This window comes from Mandrillus leucophaeus, unplaced genomic scaffold (genome assembly GCF_000951045.1).
Source record: "Mandrillus leucophaeus isolate KB7577 unplaced genomic scaffold, Mleu.le_1.0 Scaffold274, whole genome shotgun sequence".
In the NCBI taxonomy this organism is placed as follows: Eukaryota; Metazoa; Chordata; class Mammalia; order Primates; family Cercopithecidae; genus Mandrillus; species Mandrillus leucophaeus.
In genome coordinates, this window is record NW_012102854.1 from 201,522 (window position 1) to 223,033 (window position 21,512).

The 21,512-nt window shown below is 43.0% G+C and overlaps 1 protein-coding gene across 5 annotated transcripts in view; it reads left to right on the forward strand.

The window, feature by feature from the left end:
- The window catches only part of ZNF790 (zinc finger protein 790), a 28,504-nt gene that overhangs the window by 1,133 nt on the left and 5,859 nt on the right, over positions 1-21,512 (forward strand). For 2 of the 5 annotated variants that reach the window (XM_011984770.1, XM_011984769.1), the window contains exons 2-3: positions 19,683-19,765; positions 21,270-21,393. In XM_011984770.1, the coding sequence (XP_011840160.1) occupies positions 19,757-19,765; positions 21,270-21,393 (133 nt within the window). In that variant the 5' untranslated portion in view covers positions 19,683-19,756. Of the gene's footprint in view, positions 1-6,742; positions 6,796-7,040; positions 7,442-19,682; positions 19,766-21,269; positions 21,394-21,512 lie in introns of those variants that run through there. The other 3 variants (XM_011984768.1, XM_011984772.1, XM_011984771.1) reach the window with 3 other exon arrangements.

The window sequence follows — 21,512 nt, forward strand, 5'->3', positions numbered from 1 at the left end:
CAATTTCAAAGGGGGGAAGCTCCATTATTGATATAATAAAATAGCATTTCTATGTAAACATTTAACATTCAGACATTTCTTCTGAACTAGAAAACAAAATCAGTATGAGTACTCAAAGTAGTTTTAAAAAAAAAACCCGTCATTATGCATATGGGGAAGATAAATTGTGAAAGGGAAACTTCCTTTTTTCACTATAATCTTGTTCAAATTTTTAAAATCAATGTGATGACTCATTTGAAAACAAATATAAAATTAAAAAACTGACAGAAAGGGGAACTAGGAGGAAATCAATAACTTTTTAAGCTAGAAACTTTGGGAGGTGGTAGAGGTTGCTGAAATATGATGGTGGGAAGTAAATTACAGCATTTACAACAGGAAATGCTGACGTAAAATCTAATCCTGAAGCTTTTAACAATGGCAGGAAAGGCCGGGCATGGTGGTTCATGCCTAGTGACCCCAAGCACTTTGGAAGGCTGAGGCAGGAGGATCACTTGAGCCCAGAAGTTTGAGACCAGCCTGAACAGCATACTCCCTACAAAAAAAAAAAAAAGAAAAAGGAAAAAAAAAACAGCATGAGTGCAGTGGCTTACGCCTGTAATCCCAGCACTTTGGGAAACCGAGGCGGGTGGATCACTTGAGACCAGGAGTTCGAGACCAGCCTGGCCAATATGGCGAAATCCCGTCTCTACTAAAAATACAAAATTAGCCGGGCATGGTGGTGTGCGCCTGTAATCCCAGCTGCTAGGGAGGCTGATGCAGGAGAATGGCTTGAACCTGGGAGGCAGAGGTTACTGTGAACTGAGATCGCAGTCCCCCCACCCCCACACCCCATCTCTGTATGGGGGAACTTCTTCCTACTGTCTTCTCCCTTCCTTCTTGCCTATTAAACTCTCCGCTCCTTAAAACAAAACAAACAAAGACCCAAAAAACAAAAACAACAAAATTTGCACTATACAGGGAAGCGATCTATACCTAATGTGGCTCTGTTGCTCTAGTTCTCCAGCATCACATTCCTGTGCAGCTCCGTCTGAACATCTTTTAATTGTGGCTAAGACTCTTGGTTGAATGAGGCAGTCACATTTTTGTGTGTTTACCCCACCAATGTCTCCTAAAGAACAGAAAAAATAAAATGCCTGTGGGAGGTCTGGGAAATAAGCTGTTTGAACACAGCCCTTTGTGTTGTTTTTTTTTTTTTTTGAGACGGAGTCTTGCTCTGTCACCCAGGCTGAAGTGCAGTGGCCGGATCTCAGCTCACTGCAAGTTCCGCCTCCCGGGTTCACGCCATTCTCCTGCCTCAGCCTCCCGAGTAGCTGGGACTACAGGCGCTGCCACCATGCCCGGCTAGTTTTTTTGTATTTTTTTAGTAGAGACGGGGTTTCACCGTGTTAGCCAGGATGGTCTCGATCTCCTGACCTCGTGATCCGCCCGTCTCGGCCTCCCAAAGTGCTGGGATTACAGGCTTGAGCCACCGCACCCGGCCCAGCCCTTTGTGTTTTTATGGAGGCTTCATTAATTAAATGGCATGATTAATTAAATCAGCAGCAATTGGTGATGAGTTCAACCTTCAACTCTTTTCCTTTCCCCAGAAGTCACGGGGCAGGGCAGAACTTTCCAACCTTCTCATCACATGTTTGGTTGCCCTATCCTGTGGTTATGTAGGGGCTTTCCCAACATCACCTCATTAACTCACTTGTGGTTGAAAGGGGTTGGTTATGAACAATAAAGACATCTTTCACATTTATTACTCTGGTGCTATTTCAGGAACTGAAGTGTCTTAGTCCCTTAGTACTTCTATAGCAAAATACCTGAGACTAAGTAATTTGTAAATAACGGAAAATTATTTCCCACAGTTTTGGAGGTTGGGAAGTTCGAGATGCCAGCAGGATTGGTGTCTGCTAGGTCTGATCTCTGCTTCCAAGATAGGACCTTGTTGCTGCATCCTCCAGAGGGGAGGAATGCTGTGTCCCCACTTGTCAGAAGGTACTGAAGGGCTGGACTCATTCTCTCAATCCATTTTTTTTTTTTTTTTTTTTGAGACGGAATCTGGCTCTGTCGCCCAGACTGGAGTGCAGTGGCGCAATCTCGGCTCACTGCAAGCTCTGCCTCTCGGGTTCACGCCATTCTCCTGCCTCAGCCTCCTGAGTAGCTGGAACTACAGGCGCCCACCACCACGCCCGGCTAAGTTTTTGTATTTTTAGTAGAGACGGGGTTTCACTGTGTTAGCCAGGATGGTCTCCATCTCCTGACCTTGTGATGTGCCCTTCTCAGCCTTCCAAAGTGCTAGGATTACAGGCGTGAGCCACCTCACCGGGCCTCCTCAATCCTTTTTTTTAAAGCACAAATTCCATCTATGTAGGCTCTTCCCTCATAATCTAATCACCTCCTAAGGACTCCACTTCTTTTTTTTTTTTGAGACAGAGTCTCTCTCTGTCACCCAGGCTGGAGTACAATGGCGTGATCTTGGCTCACTGCAACGTCCACCTCCCCGGTTCAAGTGATTCCCCTGTCTCAGTCACCAGAGTAGCTGGGATTACAGGCACATGCCACCAAGCCTGGCTAATTTTTGTATTTTTAGTAGAGATGGGGTTTCACCCTGTTGGCCAGGCTGGTCTCAAACTCCTGACCTCAGGTGATCCGCCCACCTTGGCCTCCCAAAGTGCTGGGATTACAGGCGTGAAGGGCTCCACTTCTTAATCTAACACCTTGGCAATTAAGTTTCAATATATGAATTTTGGGGACACATTCAGAACATAACCAAGGACAAAAGAACAAGTGTTTTTCTTTTGTTTTGTTTCTTCCCAAGACAGAGTCTTACTCTGTTGCCCAGGCTGGAGTGCAGCGGTGCAATCTCAGCTCACTTCTACCACTGCCTCCAAGGTTCAAGCAATTCTGCCTCAGCCCCCTGAGTAGCTGGGATTACAGATGTGCGTCACCACACCCAGCTAATTTTTGTATTTTTAGTAGAGACAGGGTTTCACCATGTTGGCCAGGCTGGTCTCGAACTCCTGACCTCGTGATCTGCTCGCCTTGGCCTCTCAAAGTGCTGGGATTACAGGTGTGAGCCACCGAACCTGGCTAAGAACAAGTGTTTTAACAGAAAATACTCTGTTTAGGAAACTACAAGGGCTTTAGGATGCATGAGCCAAGAACCATGGATATGGATGAAGACCAAAATATATATTTCTTATTACATCACAGTATCAGAGAGGTATAGACTCAGGATTGGTTGGTTTGCATATGTAAGCTGTGATCACTGGAAAATTGTGATTATCTTTAGGAATTAGCCCAAGAGGAGCAGCCTCTCCCTGTTTTTTTGTAAGGTCGCCAAATGCCAGAGCATCAAGAATACAGAAAATAAGAAAATATAGTTAATATAATTGGCCTCTTGATGAATGAGTGCCAAATAGACTAATACAGAATCTAAGGAAATGTAATTAAAACACAGAGTCTATGTAAGTATTTACTGTCCACAAATGGTGAACTAATCCCACAGTGCTGGGATTACATGCGTGAGCCACCACGCCCAGCCTGTTGCTTCCATTAATCCATCTTTCTATCCTTCACCAAAACACACTGTCTTGATTACTTAGGGCATCTCAACCTTGGACCATGATTTGGGACTGGATAATTCTTTGTTGTGGCAAGCTATCCTGTGCTTGTAGTGTATTTAGTAGCATCCCTGACCTCTGTCCTCTAAATGCAAATTGCACCTCTCCAGTTATGACTACCAAAAACTTCTCCATACTCTGCCATATATCTCCTGGAGAACAAAATCACCTCTGGTTGAAAAACATCATGGTAAAGCTTTGAAAATATTAATAATAGTTATTTTAAATTCCTTTTTAGATAGTTCCAACATCTACATCATATCTTTTCGTTTTCTTTTCTTTTAATTTTTGAGATACGGTCTTGCTTTGTTGCCCAGGCTAGAGTGCAGTGGTGCAATCACAGTTCACTGCAGCCTCAAACGCCTGGGGAAATCCTATCTGAGTCTACCTCTGTTTGTTTTTGCTTTTTGCTTTTTTTTTTTTGAGATGGAGTCTCGCTCTGTCCCCCAGGCTGGAGTGCAGTGGTGCGATCTCGGCTCACTGCAAGCTCCGCCTCCCGGGTTCACGCCATTCTCCTGCCTCAGCCTTCTGAGTAGCTGGGACTATAGGCGCCTGCGACCTCGCCCGGCTAATTTTTTGTATTTTTTTTTTAAATAGAGACAGGGTTTCACCGTGGTCTCGATCTCCTGACCTTGTGATCCACCCGCCTCGGCCTCCCAAAGTGCTGGGATTACAGGCGTGAGTGCTTTTTGCTTTTATGTCTTGAGAGTGTCATGACTTTTCTTGCCTTTTCATGTGTCTTGTAATTTGATGTTGTTGTTGAAAACTATACATCTTTAGGACAGTAGTGAGCAGAAATTAATTAATATAGCAGGCCCGAGACTACTTATCTTTAGAAAGGCCTGATATGAGGTTAGTCTTTGGCGTGCATCTAGAACTTGAATTTCAGATTGGTTCCCACCTTCCTGATAAGTGGCTTACTATGCCTAAACCTTTGTACAAACAGTATGGTTTATGCTAAACACCTGCTTTCCTTCTGGGAATCTGAAATTCTGTTGTGTCTTAGGCACAGACTGCCTATGTGAGTAGCCCCCAATAAAAACATAGCGCACTGAGTCTGTAATGAACTTCCCTGCTGGGAAACATCTCACATGTATTGTCACAACTCACTGCTGGGGAACAAATAAATCCCATGTAAATCTACTGGGAAAGAACCCTTCGCAGTGTGCACCTGGTTTCCTCTGGACTTTGCCCCATGTGCTTTTCTCTTTACTGATTTTCTTTTGTATCATTTCACTGTGAGCCTCCCAGTGAATCATCAAAGCTTGGGGATGTAGGGGTTGGTCTTGGGGTCCCCTGCCAGTAGTAACAGGAAAATGACTTGATGGCTGGATGGGCATACCTTTCTTTCTGTAAGGCCTTTACTATGGGGTTTTCAGTTAATCCAGTTAGGAGTTTAAAAACTAATCACGACAAAATTTGTACGATTTGATTGCATTTATATACATTTCATAGTAAGATTAAAACTTTTTTTTTTTCTTTGTTTGAGATGGAGTTTCATTCTTGTCACCCAGGCAGGAGTGCAACAGCTCACTGCAACCCCTGCCTCCCAGGTTCAAGCGATTCTCCTGCCTCAGCCTCTAGAGTAGCTGGGATTACAGGCATGCACCACCACGCCTAGTTAATTTTTGTATTATTAGTAGAGACAGGGTTTTACCATGTTGGCCAGGCTGGTCTCCAACTCCTGACCTCAGGTGATCCACCCGTCTCGGCCTCCCAAAGTGCTGGGATTGCAGGCATGAGCCACCGTGTCCAGCTGAGAGATTAAAACTATTAAAGAGCCAAGATATTAATACCCTAAAGGTCAGCTGGAACTGGAGCTGGGTATCAGAAATGATCACACAGGCTGGGTGCAGTGGCTCACGCCTGTAATCCCAGTACTTTGTGAGGCCTACATGGGAGGATCACTTGAGCCCAGGAGTTCGAGACCAGCCTGGCCAACATGGTGAGACCCCGTCTCTCTAAAAATTAGCTGAGTGTGATGGCACACACCTGTAGTCCCAGCTATTCTGGAGGCTGAGGTGGGAGCATCACTTGAGCCAGGGAGGCAGAGGTTGCAGTGAGCCTAGATCGTGCCACTGTACTCCAGCCTGGGTGACAAAGCCAGACCTTGTCTCAAAAAAAAAAAAAAAGAAAAAGAAAAAGAAATGATCACATTTGTTCTTGAGATACCAACACTTGTGTGGAGTTATACTGAACTTACACATTTTATGCACTTCAAGTATTTTCTGTTTCACAATAAAAACAAAGAAGAAAACTATTTTAATTATCTGATGAGTTTGAAAGTACTGAAAAAAATTACTCCTCTGTCAGAAAGTTTAGCTGTAGATCTAAATGATGTACATCTAAAAGAGAAGCAAATAAAAACTGGCAAATGTGTACTTCAGCAAAAAAAATGGCATGAATAGAATTTACAAAACAATACTAATGTGACTATAAACATTAATTGAAACCAAACACTTTAAGGGCGATTGGAGGATGGGAATACGGTATTAGGAGGGGTTCTCATGGATTCCCAGGCAGGGTACCCCTGTAGGGCTGCGCATGTAGCTGTGTCCCACGGACCGTTTCCCCTTCGTTCTATCCCAGGCTGGTCCTTGTGGGATAAGAGGTGTCCACCCAGCTGGGCCGAGGCTCGGGCAGAGACGGGACAGACAAGCCACTTGCTTGGCACTGTCTTGTAGGCCTTTCCCGCCACACCACATGGGTCAGAGGCCCACGCAGCGAGCTCCTGCTGAAAATAATCGCATCATCCCCCGGGGGCATTTCTGCAGTGTTCCAGGCTCTAGACTACATTTCCCAGAGGCCCTCGGGGCCAAGGTTACTTCCAGCCTAAGATGGCCTGGGCTTACTGTCCTGTTCCCAGGGCTGGGCGCCGTTTGCAGAGGTAGGGCAGCCTGCAGGCCTCCGCTGAAGCCTCCTAAACGCGGGCTGGGATTCTGGAAGTTCTCGGCCGCAGATGTGAGCGGTGTGTGGGCGATGTCTTTGCCCAGCGAGGGGATAGGTCTCAAATCCAGGGTTCGTTAATGGTGACCGCGGTGTCCCAGTCAATTAAAGGCGGCCCAGGCTCTGAACTACATTTCCCAGAGTGCACCGTTCCCCGGGCAATTTCCTGTCAGCGCTCTGTGCCTTTAGGGATGATAGGGAGATCGCGGAACCTTCCACCATCAAGGGACCGTAGGGCCGGGTGAGTGACTCTGACACACAGAAGCCGAATGACTCCGCAGGGCCCGAGGCCGGGGCTGAGGGGAGTGAGGTGCTAATGTCTTTGGAGTTGGTGACTTTGCCGGCCAGGGAGCGTGGGGGCGAGCGATCGCGATGGGAGCCGTGGATGCGAGAGCGAAATTGATGCAGGAGCGGGGCCGCGACGGGAGCTTCTCGTGTGTGTGTGTGTGTGTGTGTGTGTGTGTGTGTACGCACGCGTGTACGCGCACACGACGATGACGGGCGCTGTGTGTGACCCTAATGGACTATTTAAATGTGACTGTATGTACGTGATACATATGACTGCGTCGCGTTGTGCGTGACTACGTTCGTAAAGGTGGTGATAGCCGCTATGGGGCCAAAAACAAAGAATTGAGCCTTGCAATGAGTGACATAGTCCTTCGTGAATGTGTAGGGAGCAGTTTTTGTGCTGGCCGGTAGCTGGATTGGAGTGAGGGCAACCTAGAAGGAGGGGAGAAGAATGGGAGACAGTGTAGACAACATAGTTCAAGAGTTTCTCAGTAAATTAGGGCAGAGAAATGGAGCAGCAGGTGGGGGAAGAGGGCTGGGGAAAACAACCCATCAACATGTTGGAAATGAGCCATGAGAGGGGAAAAGTCCAGGCAAGGGTAAGTAAACAAGGCTCATCTGTGTGGGTGTAGTTAAAAATGCAAGAATTTAAAAAATAGAAAAGGATAATCGCGCTGCAGAGAGGAGCCTGTGTTTGGTAGAGGTCAACAAAGTGACATGTGGTGAGTTATATATAATCTCATGGCAGGAAATTCAAAACTAGAGTTTGTGGAGGAGGGAGAAGGGTCTGAAGGTAATGAACAACAGGGAGGCCGGCCATCTGTTCCATTTTCAGACCCACTGGTAAGAGGCTGTAGCCGGGGAAATGTTGAGAGGGCTGCAAAGTCCTCTAGATAGATCCTGGTTTCTGTTAGACTCAGAATGTTAGGACGTGTTCACGGAAGTGGCTGAAGATAAAAGAGGGGTTGGTTGTTAATGAATTATGAATTCCATTATGAAGGCATACAGGAAAAGTGTTGAGAGTTGGGAATAATGAGAAAAGAGGACAAATGGGACTTGATGGAGTACAGTGTCTGAAAAGACAGTTGACTAGAAATTCGGGGCTTCTTATAGTAGACAAATGTAAATACAAGGTTGGATTGACACTTATTCTGGTTGGATTCAAGTCAGTTTTTGGAGAGAGAACGTTGGGGTAGTGAAAGATGATTTCTTGAGTGTGAGAAATAAACTTACCTGTCCCAAAGAATGGACTCAAGAGACCCGGAGAACAGCGAAAGTGAGACTTTTAATGATGGTCTTGCAAGATCGGTGTCTGATAGGCACACCCAACAGTTTCAACAAGCAATTTATCCCCTAGTGCACAGGTTCCTCCCCTGGTTCCTCATAGGCTGAGTACTATGGGGTCACAATCTTCCCGGGCATTGCCTATTGATTGTTGGGTAGGGGTTTCAGGTGTTTTTTGTTTTGGTGCAATCTCGGCTCACTGCAACCTCTGCCTCCCAGGTTCAAGCGATTCTCCTGCCTCAGCCTCCCGAGTAGCTGGGCCTACAGGCACGTGCCACCACGCCCAGCTAAGTTTTTTATTTTTAGTAGAGATGGGGTTTCACCATGTTGGCCAGGATGTTCTCCATCTCTTGACTTCGTGATCCGCCCACCTCAGCCTGCCAAAGTGCTGGGATTACAGTCATGAGCCACTGCACCCAGCCAGGTGTGTTTTTGTTTGTTTGTTTGTTTTTGAGACGGAGTCTCGCTCTGTCGCCCAGGCTGGAGTGCAGTGGCTGGATCTCAGCTCACTGCAAGCTCCGCCTCCCGGGTTTACACCATTCTCCTGCCTCAGCCTCCCAAGTAACTGGGACTACAGGCGCCCGCCATCTCGCCCGGCTAGTTTTTTGTATTTTTTAGTAGAGACGGGGTTTCACCGTGTTCGCCATGATGGTCTCGATCTTCTGACCTCGTGATCCACCCGTCTTGGCCTCCCAAAGTGCTGGGATTACAGGCTTGAGCCACCGTGCCCGGCTGTGTTTGTTTTTTTAGGCTTGTCTGGCTGCATTTGGTTGCAGCCCACAATGCATTGCAACCCTAGCTAGTTCAGCGGCTCTTCAGGTATTTGGCTTATGACCTAAGTAGCTGGGCAGGCTGATAAGAGCAGACAAAACGAGCTATTTTGCAGGCTAGCAAACTTTCGTCTTAGACTAAACTTTGGTTTGGGTGAAGGCAACTAAGTGGGGGAAAGGGAGAAAGCGGGAGGCTGACAAGTAGGCATCATGCATTCAAGCAGGGGCCTAGTATATCCTGTTTCTTCTGTAGTTTGCTTACCTACACTGATTCAAGGCACTTTGTCTTGGAAATGGACCACTGTATACATTATTTCCTTCACCGAGTATCTCTCAGAAGGAAGTTTAAGATAGAAGCCATAAAAGTGGTCAAGGTAGGCAGAATGATGGCCCTGCAACCAATGTTTACTTCCTAATCCCTGGAAACTAGGACTATGGTACTTTATATGGCAAAAATGACTTTGCAAAGGGGATTAAGTTAAGAACCTTGAAATGGGGGCGATTAACTTGTTGGACCAATATAATGACACAGGTCCTTAAAGTCGGTGAACCTTTCCTGGCTGAGTTTAAAGTCAGAGGGAGGTGTGACCACAGAAGAATGGTCAGAGAGATGCCACATTGCTGGCTACATAGAGGAAGTGGGCCTTGAGCCAAAGAATGTTGGTGGCCTCTAGAAGCTGGAAAACATAAGAAAACGAATTCTCCCCTGGAGGTTCCAGAAAGGAACACAGCCCTACCAACACCTTGATTTTAGCCTAGTAAGACCCAACTCAGACTTCTACTGAACTATATGATAATAGATTTGTATTATTTTAAGCCACTACCTCATGGCAGTAGAAAACTAATACAGTGGTATAGTGTCTTGGCCTCAGTGTTGTGGAGGAGTCTCGATCCCTGTGACATAAGAGGACCTCAGCCTCTATTGATTATGTCGAACATTTCCAGTAAAGTAGGTCCCTACTTCACCAATAATATACAGTTTTGCTATATTGTGTTATTTTTAAACTTTGGAACTTAGTGAACTTTTATTTGTGATCTAACATCTGGTCAGTCTATACTTACTTTTTGCTTTGCACTTGATTTGTCTTGGATTGAGAGAGATGTATTAATGAAATTGTATTTTATTTATTTATTTTTATTTTTATTTTATTTATTTATTTATTTATTCTTTTGAGACAGAGTCTCACTCTGCCACCCAGGCTGGAGTGCAGTGACTGGATCTCAGCTCACTGCAAGCTCCGCCTCCCGGGTTCACGCCATTCTCCTACCTCAGCCTCCCGAGTAGCTGGGACTACAGACACCCACCACCTTGCCCGGCTAGTTTTTTGTATTTTTTAGTAGAGACAGGGTTTCACCATGTTAGCCAGGATGGTCTCAATCTCCTGACCTTGTGATCTGCCCGTCTCAGCCTCCCAAAGTGCTGGGATTACAGGCTTGAGCCACCGCGCCCGGCCCTTATTTATTTATTTTTTTGAGACAGAGTCTCCCTCTGTTGCCCAGGCTGGAGTGCAGTGATGTGATCTCGGCTCACCGCAACCTCTGGGTTCAAGCAATTCTCCTGCCTCAGCCTCCTGAGTAGCTGGGACTACAGGCATGTGCCACCATGCCCTGCTAATTTTTTTTGTATTTTTAGTAGAGACATGGTTTCACCATATTGGCCAAGCTGGTCTCGAACTCCTGACCTTGTGATCCGCCCACCTTGGCCTCCCAAAGTGCTGGAATTACAGGCATGAGCCACCCCACCCGGCCGAAATTTTATTTCTTATATAACCTGTAACTTTTGCTTTATGAAAGTTGTTGTTGTTTTGTTAGTTGATATACAGATATTAATGATTGTTATATGCTTATTATGAATTGCAGCCTTTAGCATGCTCAAGATCATGGCCTCTGCTTATTTTTTGGTTTGTATTTGCCTTGTAATATGCTGTATTTCTTCCTAACTAGGCTTTTTACTGAAGTTTATCATATATACAGACAAGACATTATTCTCATGAATAATCATGATGAGAGCATTCTTGCACTTGTCATTTTGTGTTTACATGTATGCATTTCTATTGGGTTATTTCAAGGAGAGGAATTAGTAAGAGTATGTGAATTTCCTTAAGCAGATACTGTCAGTTTTCCCAAATGGCTGCACCAGTTAAAAGTTCCCATCAACAGTTTATGCAAATTCCAATTGATCCATCTTCTTGTTAACACATGGCATTGTCAGACTATAAAATGTTTGCCAATATGCTGGATATGTAGTGATATTGCATTGTGGTTTTCCTAACTGACGACTAAGGAAGTTGAGTGCTTTTGTTTTCATGTGCATTGTCCATTTGTGTATCTTCCTTTGGGAAGTGCCAGTTCAAGTTCTTAGCCTAGAGGTTGGGGAACTTGTCTTTCATTGTTAATCCTTCAGAGTTCTTCGTATAATCTGAATGTGAGTCCCTTGTCAGCTTTGTGTATTGTATATATCATCTCTTAGCCCAAGGTTTGCATTTTCACTCACTCTCTTCCCTTTTTTTTTTTTGAGATGGAGTTTCGCTCTTGTTGCCCAGGCTGGAGTGCAATGGTGTGATCTTGGCTCACCACAACCTCCGCCTCCCGGGTTCAAGTGATTCTCCTGCCTCAGCCTCCTGAGTAGCTGGGATTACAGGCATGTGCCACCACATCTGGCTAATTTTGTATTTTTAGTAGAGACAGGGTTTCTCCATGTTGGTCAGGCTGGTCTCGAACTCCTGACCTCAGGTGATCTGCCCACCTCAGCCTTCCAAAGTGCTGGGATTACAGGCATGAGCCACCGTGACCAGCCCACTCACTCTTTTCTGATGAACAGAAATTGCTTTTTAAAATGTCTGATCATTATCATTTTTCTCTTATGGTGTATACTCTCTTTATCTTATTCAAATCTTTGCTTATCCCCAAAGTATGAAGACATTCTGTATTTTCATCTATATTTATCTATCACATGTAGGTATATAAACCTGGAAATGATTTTTGTGTATGTCATGAGGGGAAATCATGATTTGTTTTCCTCATATAAATTCAGTTGACCTGGCACCCTGTATATTGAAAGACCATCCTTTCTTCCATGCTATTTGCTCTGAAATGTACTGTATCTGATATTAGAGCCACCTGAACATTATTTTGATTATGATTTGCATGGTATATCTTTTGCTATCCTTTTACTTTTAAGCTTCCTATACCACTATATTGGGGGGAAACTGACACCTTGAAAATTATCAGCCTTTCATCCCAAGAATGTGATAAATTATTTCATTTGTTTAGGTCTTCTTTAATGATTTGTAGTAATTAATATAAAGACATTGTACAGGCCGGGCACAGTGGCTCACACCTGTAATCCCGGCATGTTGGGAGGCTGAGGCAGGTGGATCACCTGAGGTCAGGAGTTCGAGACCAACCTGAATAATATGGTGAAACCCCGTCTCTATTAAAAATACAAAAATTAGCTTGGCATGGTGGCTGGTACCTGTAGTCCCAGCTACTCGGGAGTCTGAGACAGGAGAATTACTTGAACCCAGGAGGCGGAAGTTGCAGTGAGCCGAGATTGTGTCACTGCACTCCATCCTGGGTGACAGAGTGAGACTCTGTTTTAAAAACAAACAAACAAAAAGACATTGTGCATTACATATATTGTTAGATTTAGTTATAGGAATTTGAATTTTTCCTAAGTGCTGTCATTTTAAATTTAAATTTCCTACTTTTTGCTTGTATGTTGAAATTTAGTTGACATTTTGCCCTGTTTGACTTACATTTGTATTCACATTTTTTTTGTTTTGTTTTGTTTTGTTTTTTTTAGACAAGGTCATTCTTCTGCTTAGTCTGGCCTCAAACTCCTGGCCTCAAGCAATCCTCCTGCCCTGGCTGTACTCTTAAACATTTCTAAATTTCTTCCCCTTGATTTTCAGCTTGAAATGACACCCTTTATCTCTCAGTTATCACAAATGAGGCAATCAGTAAGCTAGAGCTAGTCTATTTTCTATTCTCTAATCTTCATTTCTATATTAGTTATCTATTGCTGTAAAACATATTACCCTAAAATAGCAATAAATATTTATTATCTTAACACCATTTTTTGTGGATCAGGAGTTCAGGAGTGGCTTACCTGGGAAGTTCTGGCTCGGGGTCTCTTGAGGTTGCAGTCACACTCTTGGCCAGGGCTGCTATCAACTGGGACTAGAGGATCACCTTCCAACATGGCTCTCATGTGGCTATTGGCAATAGACCTCAGTTTCTCACCATATGGACCTCTCCATGGGGCTTCTTAAGTGTCCCTTTGACATGTCAACTGGCTTTCTCCAGAGCATAAGGTGGAAGTCACAGTATCTTTTATAATCTGTCTCATACTCTATCATTTCCACAGTACCTTATTGGTATACAAGTTAATCCTATTCAGTATAGGAGGCAGATACACAGTGTTGTGAATACCACATACTGGGTACCTTTGGGGCTATCCAGGATGCTGGCTACCATAATTCCACTCTATTTTATTTAGATTTGCATTTAAATATGTTCAGCATCATTACTATTCTTTTGCTGAAACTTTCACTATTGTCTCTTTTGTGGCTGGAATGTGTCTTCTAGTAGTTTCTTCTCAAAGAGCGCATATCAACAGTATTTCCTAAGTTGTGTCATAGCAAAGGATATGAAACTCCTTATATCCTTTGTACTCGAATGACAGCTTGGCTGGATATAAAAATGTTTTGACTCCCTCGTTTGTTTTTTTCACAAGTATATTGGAAGATTTACCCCACTGTTTGGGGTACTGAATTTAGCACTGGAGAAGTCTAATGACAACTGAATTTCCTTTTTCTTATAGGTGACTTGATATTTTTACCTTGATTCCCCATGAGTTTTAGTCAAATAATTTTATTAGGTAATGTTTTGGTACTATTTTGGGTCATTTTCACCTGTAATATGGTTTCACTTTTCATGATTTATATTTACACTTTATTTTATCAAATTCATCTTGAGTATTAAAACTGTAGTTTATATATATATATATATATGATATACAGCTAAAATCATAGTTTTAGATATATCCTCTTAATTTGGATTTCATCTTTAGGTGCTCTGCCTTTCACATATTGGATCTCTCTTTTCATTTCTTCTTCAAATGATTTTCATCCCTTTCTTTGTTAAATTTTGTTCTGTTCATTAATTTCTGTATTCTTTGTTCCATACTATACTTTCTGTGGCATTTGTCAGATCTTGTGCACCTTGTAGTTGATTTATTTATTGATTAGAGATGGGATCTCACTGTGTTGCCCAGGCTGGCCTCAACCTTGAACTCCTGGACTCAAGCAATCCTCCAGACTCAGTCTCCCAAGTAGCTGGGACTATAGGCACATGCCACTGCACCTAGCTAGTTTATTCTTCATTTCTGATGTGATTTAGCCTATTTTCTCTTTCAGTTTTGAATTCTACTAACTCCCACCTATGGTCTATCTATTACTTTCTCTTCTTTCCTGAGATCACATATTTTTGCTTGTGGTCTTGTTTTAGAGCTGCAATTACATCATACTTTTTTAAAAATCAGACTGCAGTGTTGGGTGATAATTTTCATCTTCTCTGATTTTTTTAGTGAGTTTTTTTGTACATGGGGAATTTTGACACACTTTTAAAACTTTGCTTTTTGTGGGTATTTATTTATTTATTTATTTATTTATTTATTTTGAGACAGAGTCTTGCTCTGTCGCCAGGCTGGAGTGCAGTGGTGCAATCTTGGCTCACTGCAACCTCTGCCTCCTGGGTTCAAGTGATTCTCCTGCCTCAGCCTCCCGAGTAGCTGGGACTACAGGCACATGCCACCACACCTGGCTAATTTTTTGTATTTTTAGTAAGGACAGGGTTTCCCCGTGTTAGCCAGGATGGTCTCAATCTCCTGACCTCGTGATCTGCCCACCTCAGCCTACTATCTTAGGCATGTTATATCTAATTTATATTTTGGAGAGGATGTAATAGATTTTTCTGGAATAGCTGTCACTGGTATTTTCCTGTGAAAAAAGTGAATAGGGCAAGGGTAGTTTTTAAGGTTTTTTTGCTCAAGAGTTTCTTCCCCTGTTACCCCAGAAGAAGACAATTTTTAAAAAATTTGGCTCCCTTTGAATAGCCAGGCCTTCTCTGCCATTCAGAAGCTCAACTGGTTCAGGAAGACTCCTATTATCAGCTCTGAGTTTACCCAGTGTCTTCTGCTGTAATTAAGGAATACAGCCAAGTCCCCAGCTCATTTTATGAGGCCAGTATTACCCAGATACTGAAACCAGACAAAGTATATCTCATAAGAATATGGGTGTAAAAATCCTCAACAAAGTACTAGCAAACCAAATCCAGTAACATCTAAAATGAATTATATAACATGACTGAGTGGGATTTATCCCAGGTATGCAAGGTTGGCTTACCATCAAAAGTCAGTTAATGTGATGTATCATATCAATAGAATAAAAAACAAAAATCACACAATCATCTCAGTAGAGATAAGGCATTTGACAAAAGCCAATACCCTTTTATGATTTTTAAAAACACACACACTCTACAAACTAGGAATAAAGAGGAATTTCCTCACCCTGATATCTAGGAAAAACCCACAGCCAACATCATACTTAATGGTAAAAGACTGGATGTTTTCCCTCTAAGATCAGGGACCAGACAAAGATCCCCACTTCTGTTTAACAGTGTACTGGCAATTGGGGAAGTAAAAGAAATAAAAGACACTGGAGTAAAGATTGAAGCAGAAGTAAGAGCATCTCTATTTGCAGATGTCATGATCTTCTGTATAGAAAATAAAACTTATACTCTGAAAACTACAAAATAGATATTCAACAAAAACTTTTTTTTTTTTTTTTTTTTTTTTGCCACGGAGTTTCACTCTTGTTGCCCAAGCTGGAGTGCAATGGTGTGATCTCGGCTCACTGCAACCTCCGCTTCCTGGGTTCAAGTGATTCTCCTGCCTCAGCCTCCTGAGTAGCTGGGATTACAGGCATGAGCCACCACGCCCGGCTAATTTTTGCATTTTTAGTAGAGGCGGGGTTTCACTGTGTTAGCCAGGATGGTCTCGATCTCCTGACTTCATGATCTGCCCACCTCCGCCCTCCCAAAGTGCTGGGATTACAGGCATGAGCCACCACGCCCGGCCTCAAACAAAAATGTTTACATGAATGTTCACAGCAGTATTTTAAAAATAATTGTTGGCTGGGCATTTTAAAAACAACTGTCAGGAGGCAGAGATTGTGGTGAGCCCAGATAGCACCACTGCACTCCAGCCGGGGCAACAAGAGCAAAATTCCATCTCAGAAATAATAATAATAATGTCAAAAGGTGGAAACAACCCAAATTTCCATTAATAGAAGAATGGGTAAACAAAATGTGGTCTATTCATCTACAGAAATAGTATTCAGACATAGCAAGGAATGAAGTACTGATTCATGCTACAATTTGGATAAACCTTGAAAACCTTATGCTAAATGAAAGAAACCAGTAACAAGTCCACATATGTTATTCCATTCATATGAAAGTCCAGAATAGGGAAATCTATAGAGACAGAAAGTAGATTAGTCATTATTTAAGGCTAAGTATGGGGCAAGTGTGGCAGTGGGGAGGCCAGGGAGTGATAGCCTAAGGGGATAGAGGTTCTTTTTGAAGTGATGAAAATATTCTAACATTGACTTGTGGTTGCACGTATTTGTGAACATACTAAGAAGCACTGAATTGTTGACTGTAAATGGCTTAATTGTATGGTGTGTGAATTACATCTCAATAAAGCTGTTTTGTGTTTTTTTTAAAATGAATACAGCCAATGTGTTTTGTCACCTTGAATCCCCGTGACATTTTCAGACTTCCTTTTACCACCTCCTTTTGACATTATTCCTGCTCACAGACCCTTTCATTGAGGATATGGTCTACTCCCCATAGGAATGGATATTTCTCATTTGTTTTGCTTTGTAGCATCACTGTGCCTTCCACACCCATTCCGTTCTTTCATTTTCTTTTCACATTTCCAAATAATTTGGAGTCTGTTCATTTTCTTAGTTTCCTGGTGGTTGGGATTTACTTTGATTTTCTTGTTTCTGTCTACCTGGTTTCCAGGAAGAGGAATATCAGGATTAGAACTAGTTCTTGGCTAGACATGGTGGCCTACACCTGTAATTCCAGCACTTTGGGAGGCCAAGGTGGGAGAGTATTTCTTGAGGCCAGGAGTTTGAGACCAGCCTGGGCAACATAGCGAGACCCCGTCTCAACAAAAATAAAATAAATTAGCCAGACAAAGTGGTGCATGCCTGTAGTCCCACCCTATTCAGCAGGCTGAGGTGGAAGGATCACCTGAGCCTAGCAGTTTGCGGCAACAGTAAACTGTGATTGCACCACTGTACTCCGGCATGACTGACAGTTTGAGATGCTGTCTCTAAAAATATTTTTTCTCTTTTTTTCAAGACAGGGTTTCGCTTTTGTTGCCCAGGCTGGAGTGCAATGGCGTGATCTCGGCTCACTGCAACCTCCGCCTCCCAGGTTCAAGCGATTCTCCTGCCTCAGCCTCCTGAGTAGCTGGGATTACAGGCATGCGCCACCATGCCCGGCTAATTTTATATTTTTAGGTAAGACAAGGTTTCTCCATGTTGGTCAGCCTGGTCTCGAACTGCCGACCTCAGGTGATCCACCTGCCTTGGCCTCCCACAGTGCTGGGATTACAGGTGTGAGCCACTGTACCCGGCTAAAAAAATTTTTTAAATTATTTTAAAGAACTATTTTTTTTCTTAAAACTGTGTAATAGTCACTCTCAAGTTCTTCATGTTCTCAAACACAAAATATATTTTAGTTCACAATTTATTCTCCAGCCCTCCACTCTTGGAAAAGTTCTTAAAGTTCTCTATGCCGCTGAAGCTCTCTGTCTCCTAGGACCAATTCCTACTACATGCTTTACATGGAATTTTTATGAACTCCTCAGATTGTGTATATCAGTCTTTACCCTCTCACACCAACTTTGTTTTATCTTTGATTAGAAATATTTTTAAACCTTACTTTAAAAATGCAGAATGCTTTCTTATTACTTCTGAAATAACGTCCAAATGCTATAGCCTATTTTTTTAGACCTTTTCATAACAGGATCCCTGCTTTATACATCCCCACCTGCCACTGGTCTTTCCTCTCACTCTGTGTTCCTCGAATGCACAAAGATACCTTTGCTTGACTGGCACATGTTGTTTCCTCTGCTAGGATATCCCCCTCACCTTGCCCTGTCTTCTCTGGTGAGCCCCTGTGGAGGAGAAGTTAAATATTAAATTTGAACTCAGTTGAACATGGACACAAACAATGGTCACCAAGTCCCAGGACAGGTTGTGTGAGCCCCTTGAGGCACTCATCCAGCGCTGTTTCAGAGAAATCTCTATTTCAATCTATTCCTATACATTAGTTATTGAAAAACAATAGACAATTGCAAAAACGACTTGACCTTTTTGTGTTCCTTGAGCCCAGTCGTGAATCAGGGCCCTTGTGACTGGGCCTCAGGCCAAACAACGTGTTACAAAAAGAGCTAAGGTCCCAGACTGCGCCAAAGCTTCATGAGACCTCTCCTCGTCTGTGCACAGAGGGGTGGCCGACGCTGGAGCCCAGACTGTTGCTTCCCAGTCTGGTGATGAATCCTCCATAGTCTGGTGAGTGTAATGTGTGACCCTGGAGCCCAGGCTGTTGCTTTCCAGTCTGGTGGTGAATCCTTCATAGTTAGGTGAATATATACATATATGTATATGTATGTGTGTGTGTATATATATGTATGTGTATGTAAGTATATATATATTTTCCCTTCTCCCCTTCCCATTGCAATTTGCTTATTATATCATTTGCTTATTATATCTGCATTGCCATTTACGTGGGATAAAGGTTGTTTACTCTTAAAGGTATTGTGTGTGTTTCTTTTCTTCTCCCCTCGTGCATTTCCCACACAGAACAGCCCCTCAAGAGTCAGCTGAAGTACCATCTCCTACAGGAAACTTTCTCTTAAAAACTAGTTTTGGTTTGGGCTCCTTAGAACTAGTTGGCTCCTTTCATAACCACGATTACCTTTATTTCCTACAGTATTGTAATTGCCTCTTTACCTTTCTGACTGTGAATTCCTTGATAGTTAGTCCTGCAACTTATTTATCTGATTCCCTTTTGCTAAGTGCAAAGCTAGACTCAGAGAGGCTTCAATATATTTCTTTAATAAAAGTCCTTGCTTCACAAAACTGACTGCTCGCCCAACCCAGCCTTCCTTCCATCTTTGTGTTCCTTTCATGAAAAAGTCACCCTGCTGCTCAGTGTCAATGAAAACACAGGAGGCAGAGATCATGGGCTGCTCCGATAAGGAAAGGTCCAGCTCATCCTTCACTCAGTAAAATAAAAAATCCTGAAATCCAGAGGTATTCCAAGTGAACGAGCTTTGCATTCAGCAAACCTATGATATTTCCTAATAGTGAATTTGAGCAAGTGACCCATTTCCTGATCTTTTAAATGAGACAAGTAACTGACATTCATAGGTGGCTTGAGGATAAATGTTAATGTATGTATATATGAGTTTAGGGCAAGCCAGAATTGACTTATCTAGTAGTATCCTGATCCCATGTCATGATTTTGGCATAAGTGATTAGACTGAAACTTCATCCTGCTTTTGTTGACTCTCTCTGGTTTTGGATAGGGCCAGGATTTCTTCAGGTTCCTTCTGACCTACCTCCAAGGAAGAAAATGGCATTCCTGTTTGTCCATTTGAGCGCTCTGAGAAAGGCCTGACCTCGTGATTTTTTCTTTCTAGCTCTGCTTTCCCAGCACACTGCCTCACCAAGAGAAGAATCCAGAGAAGGACTGGTAGACTTGGAATGTTAAGTCATGGTCCATGTGAGTTGGAATCGCCTCTCTCCAAAAATGTAACCCATTTATATCAAATCATGTGAATATTTTTATTGCTTATCCTTAACTGCTTACTTGAATCACTACTGAGCGTCATAAGTAATGACTGTGAAACAGTCCAATGCTTTCCCTAGATATCTCTTTTCTCCAACCAGTATGACCAAATCTACCCACCAGGGCTTTCAGTATCTCCTGTGTCCTAATCTGGCAGAGCACTGAAGAGGAGAAATACATTTCCTTAAGGGGAACAGTAAAGACTTTTCATTTCAAACCCGTAGCTTAACAAGATGGGATGGAACAATTAAACGGGACATACTACATAAAGGCTTTTATTTACTCTGTAGAATGGGATGTTGTATTTAATCAAGATGGGAGTTGGTGTTGGTTGGTATTCATTTAGGTATGTGGCCCTTTGTGATGCTTTCCTTAGCCGATACGATGGGAGGTTGAGTTCACACAGATCTGGAATTTTCCAGGAAATTAATGAGAGGTTAATTTAATTAACAATCCAGGGTTAGTTATTCCAGGCTGGTATAGCCTCTCAGTGGTGTCAACAAAAAACTCATTTGATGACTTTCACAGTAATCTCTTATGACACTGAATTTGCTGAGTGTCAGCTGCTTAGCAAAGAGCCTGGAGATTCTACACATTGTCCATAGAAAATAATATTCAGGGAGTGTATCTCTTGAGAATTCTCTCAATTTAAACTAATAGAAAATTCAACTAAAAGTAGTAGCTTAAGCAAAGGACAGTTACCTGGGCCAAAGACTGTATGCACAAGTCTGTTTGTGCACAGTAGAGACTCCTTACAACCAATAAAACCCCCTACTTTTCTCACATAATGAATCTGGGGTTCTTCCAGGCTGGTGTAGCCTCTCAGTGGTATCAACAAAAAACTCATATGATGTCTGTTATTCTGGGCTGCCATTCTGATGTTTTGGTATTTGTGATTTGAAGATCATAAAGATGTGGTGACTGAGCAACAGGAGTTTTTACGAGCATGTAGCCAGGTGCAGTGGCTCATTAGGACTTTGGGAGCCGAGGTGGGTGGATCATTTGAGGTCAGGAGTTCAAGACCAGCCTGGCCAACATTGAGAAACCCTGTCTCTACTAAAAATACAAAAAATTAGCCGGGCGCGGTGGTGCGCATATGTAATCCCAGCTGTTAGGGTGGCTGGGGCACAAGAATCACTTAAACCTGGGAGGCAGAGGTTGCAGTGAGTCGAGATTGCACCACTGCACTCCAGTCTGGGTGACAGAGCAAGACTCTGTCTCAAAAAAGAACAAAAAAAACGAGCATGTAGACACTTGGCTTTAGTCACGCTTATTCCCATATCATTTCCCCTGAAACCACAGGCAGCCAACTCTAGTTTTTTCCCCAGTATATGCCCCACTCCCTGCAGTGCCCCTTTCCAGCCTTTCCCCTTTCATCTAAAGGGGTTATTATTTTTTAAAAGTTCACCATTAATACCTGGACTTGTTCTTTCAATAGCTGATGATGTTCAGGGATGTGGCTGTAGATTTCTGTCAGGAGGAGTGGGAGTGCCTGGACCTGGAACAGAGGGATTTATACAGAGATGTGATGTTGGAGAACTACAGCAACTTGGTCTCACTGGGTAAGATTTGGCATTTACCTTAGAAATTCCTGCTTTCTGTATTGTGATTTTTTTTTTTTAATTGTCTTTTAAATGTCCAGGGTAACTTCTGACCTTTGTTTTCTGGAAAATGGTTTGTG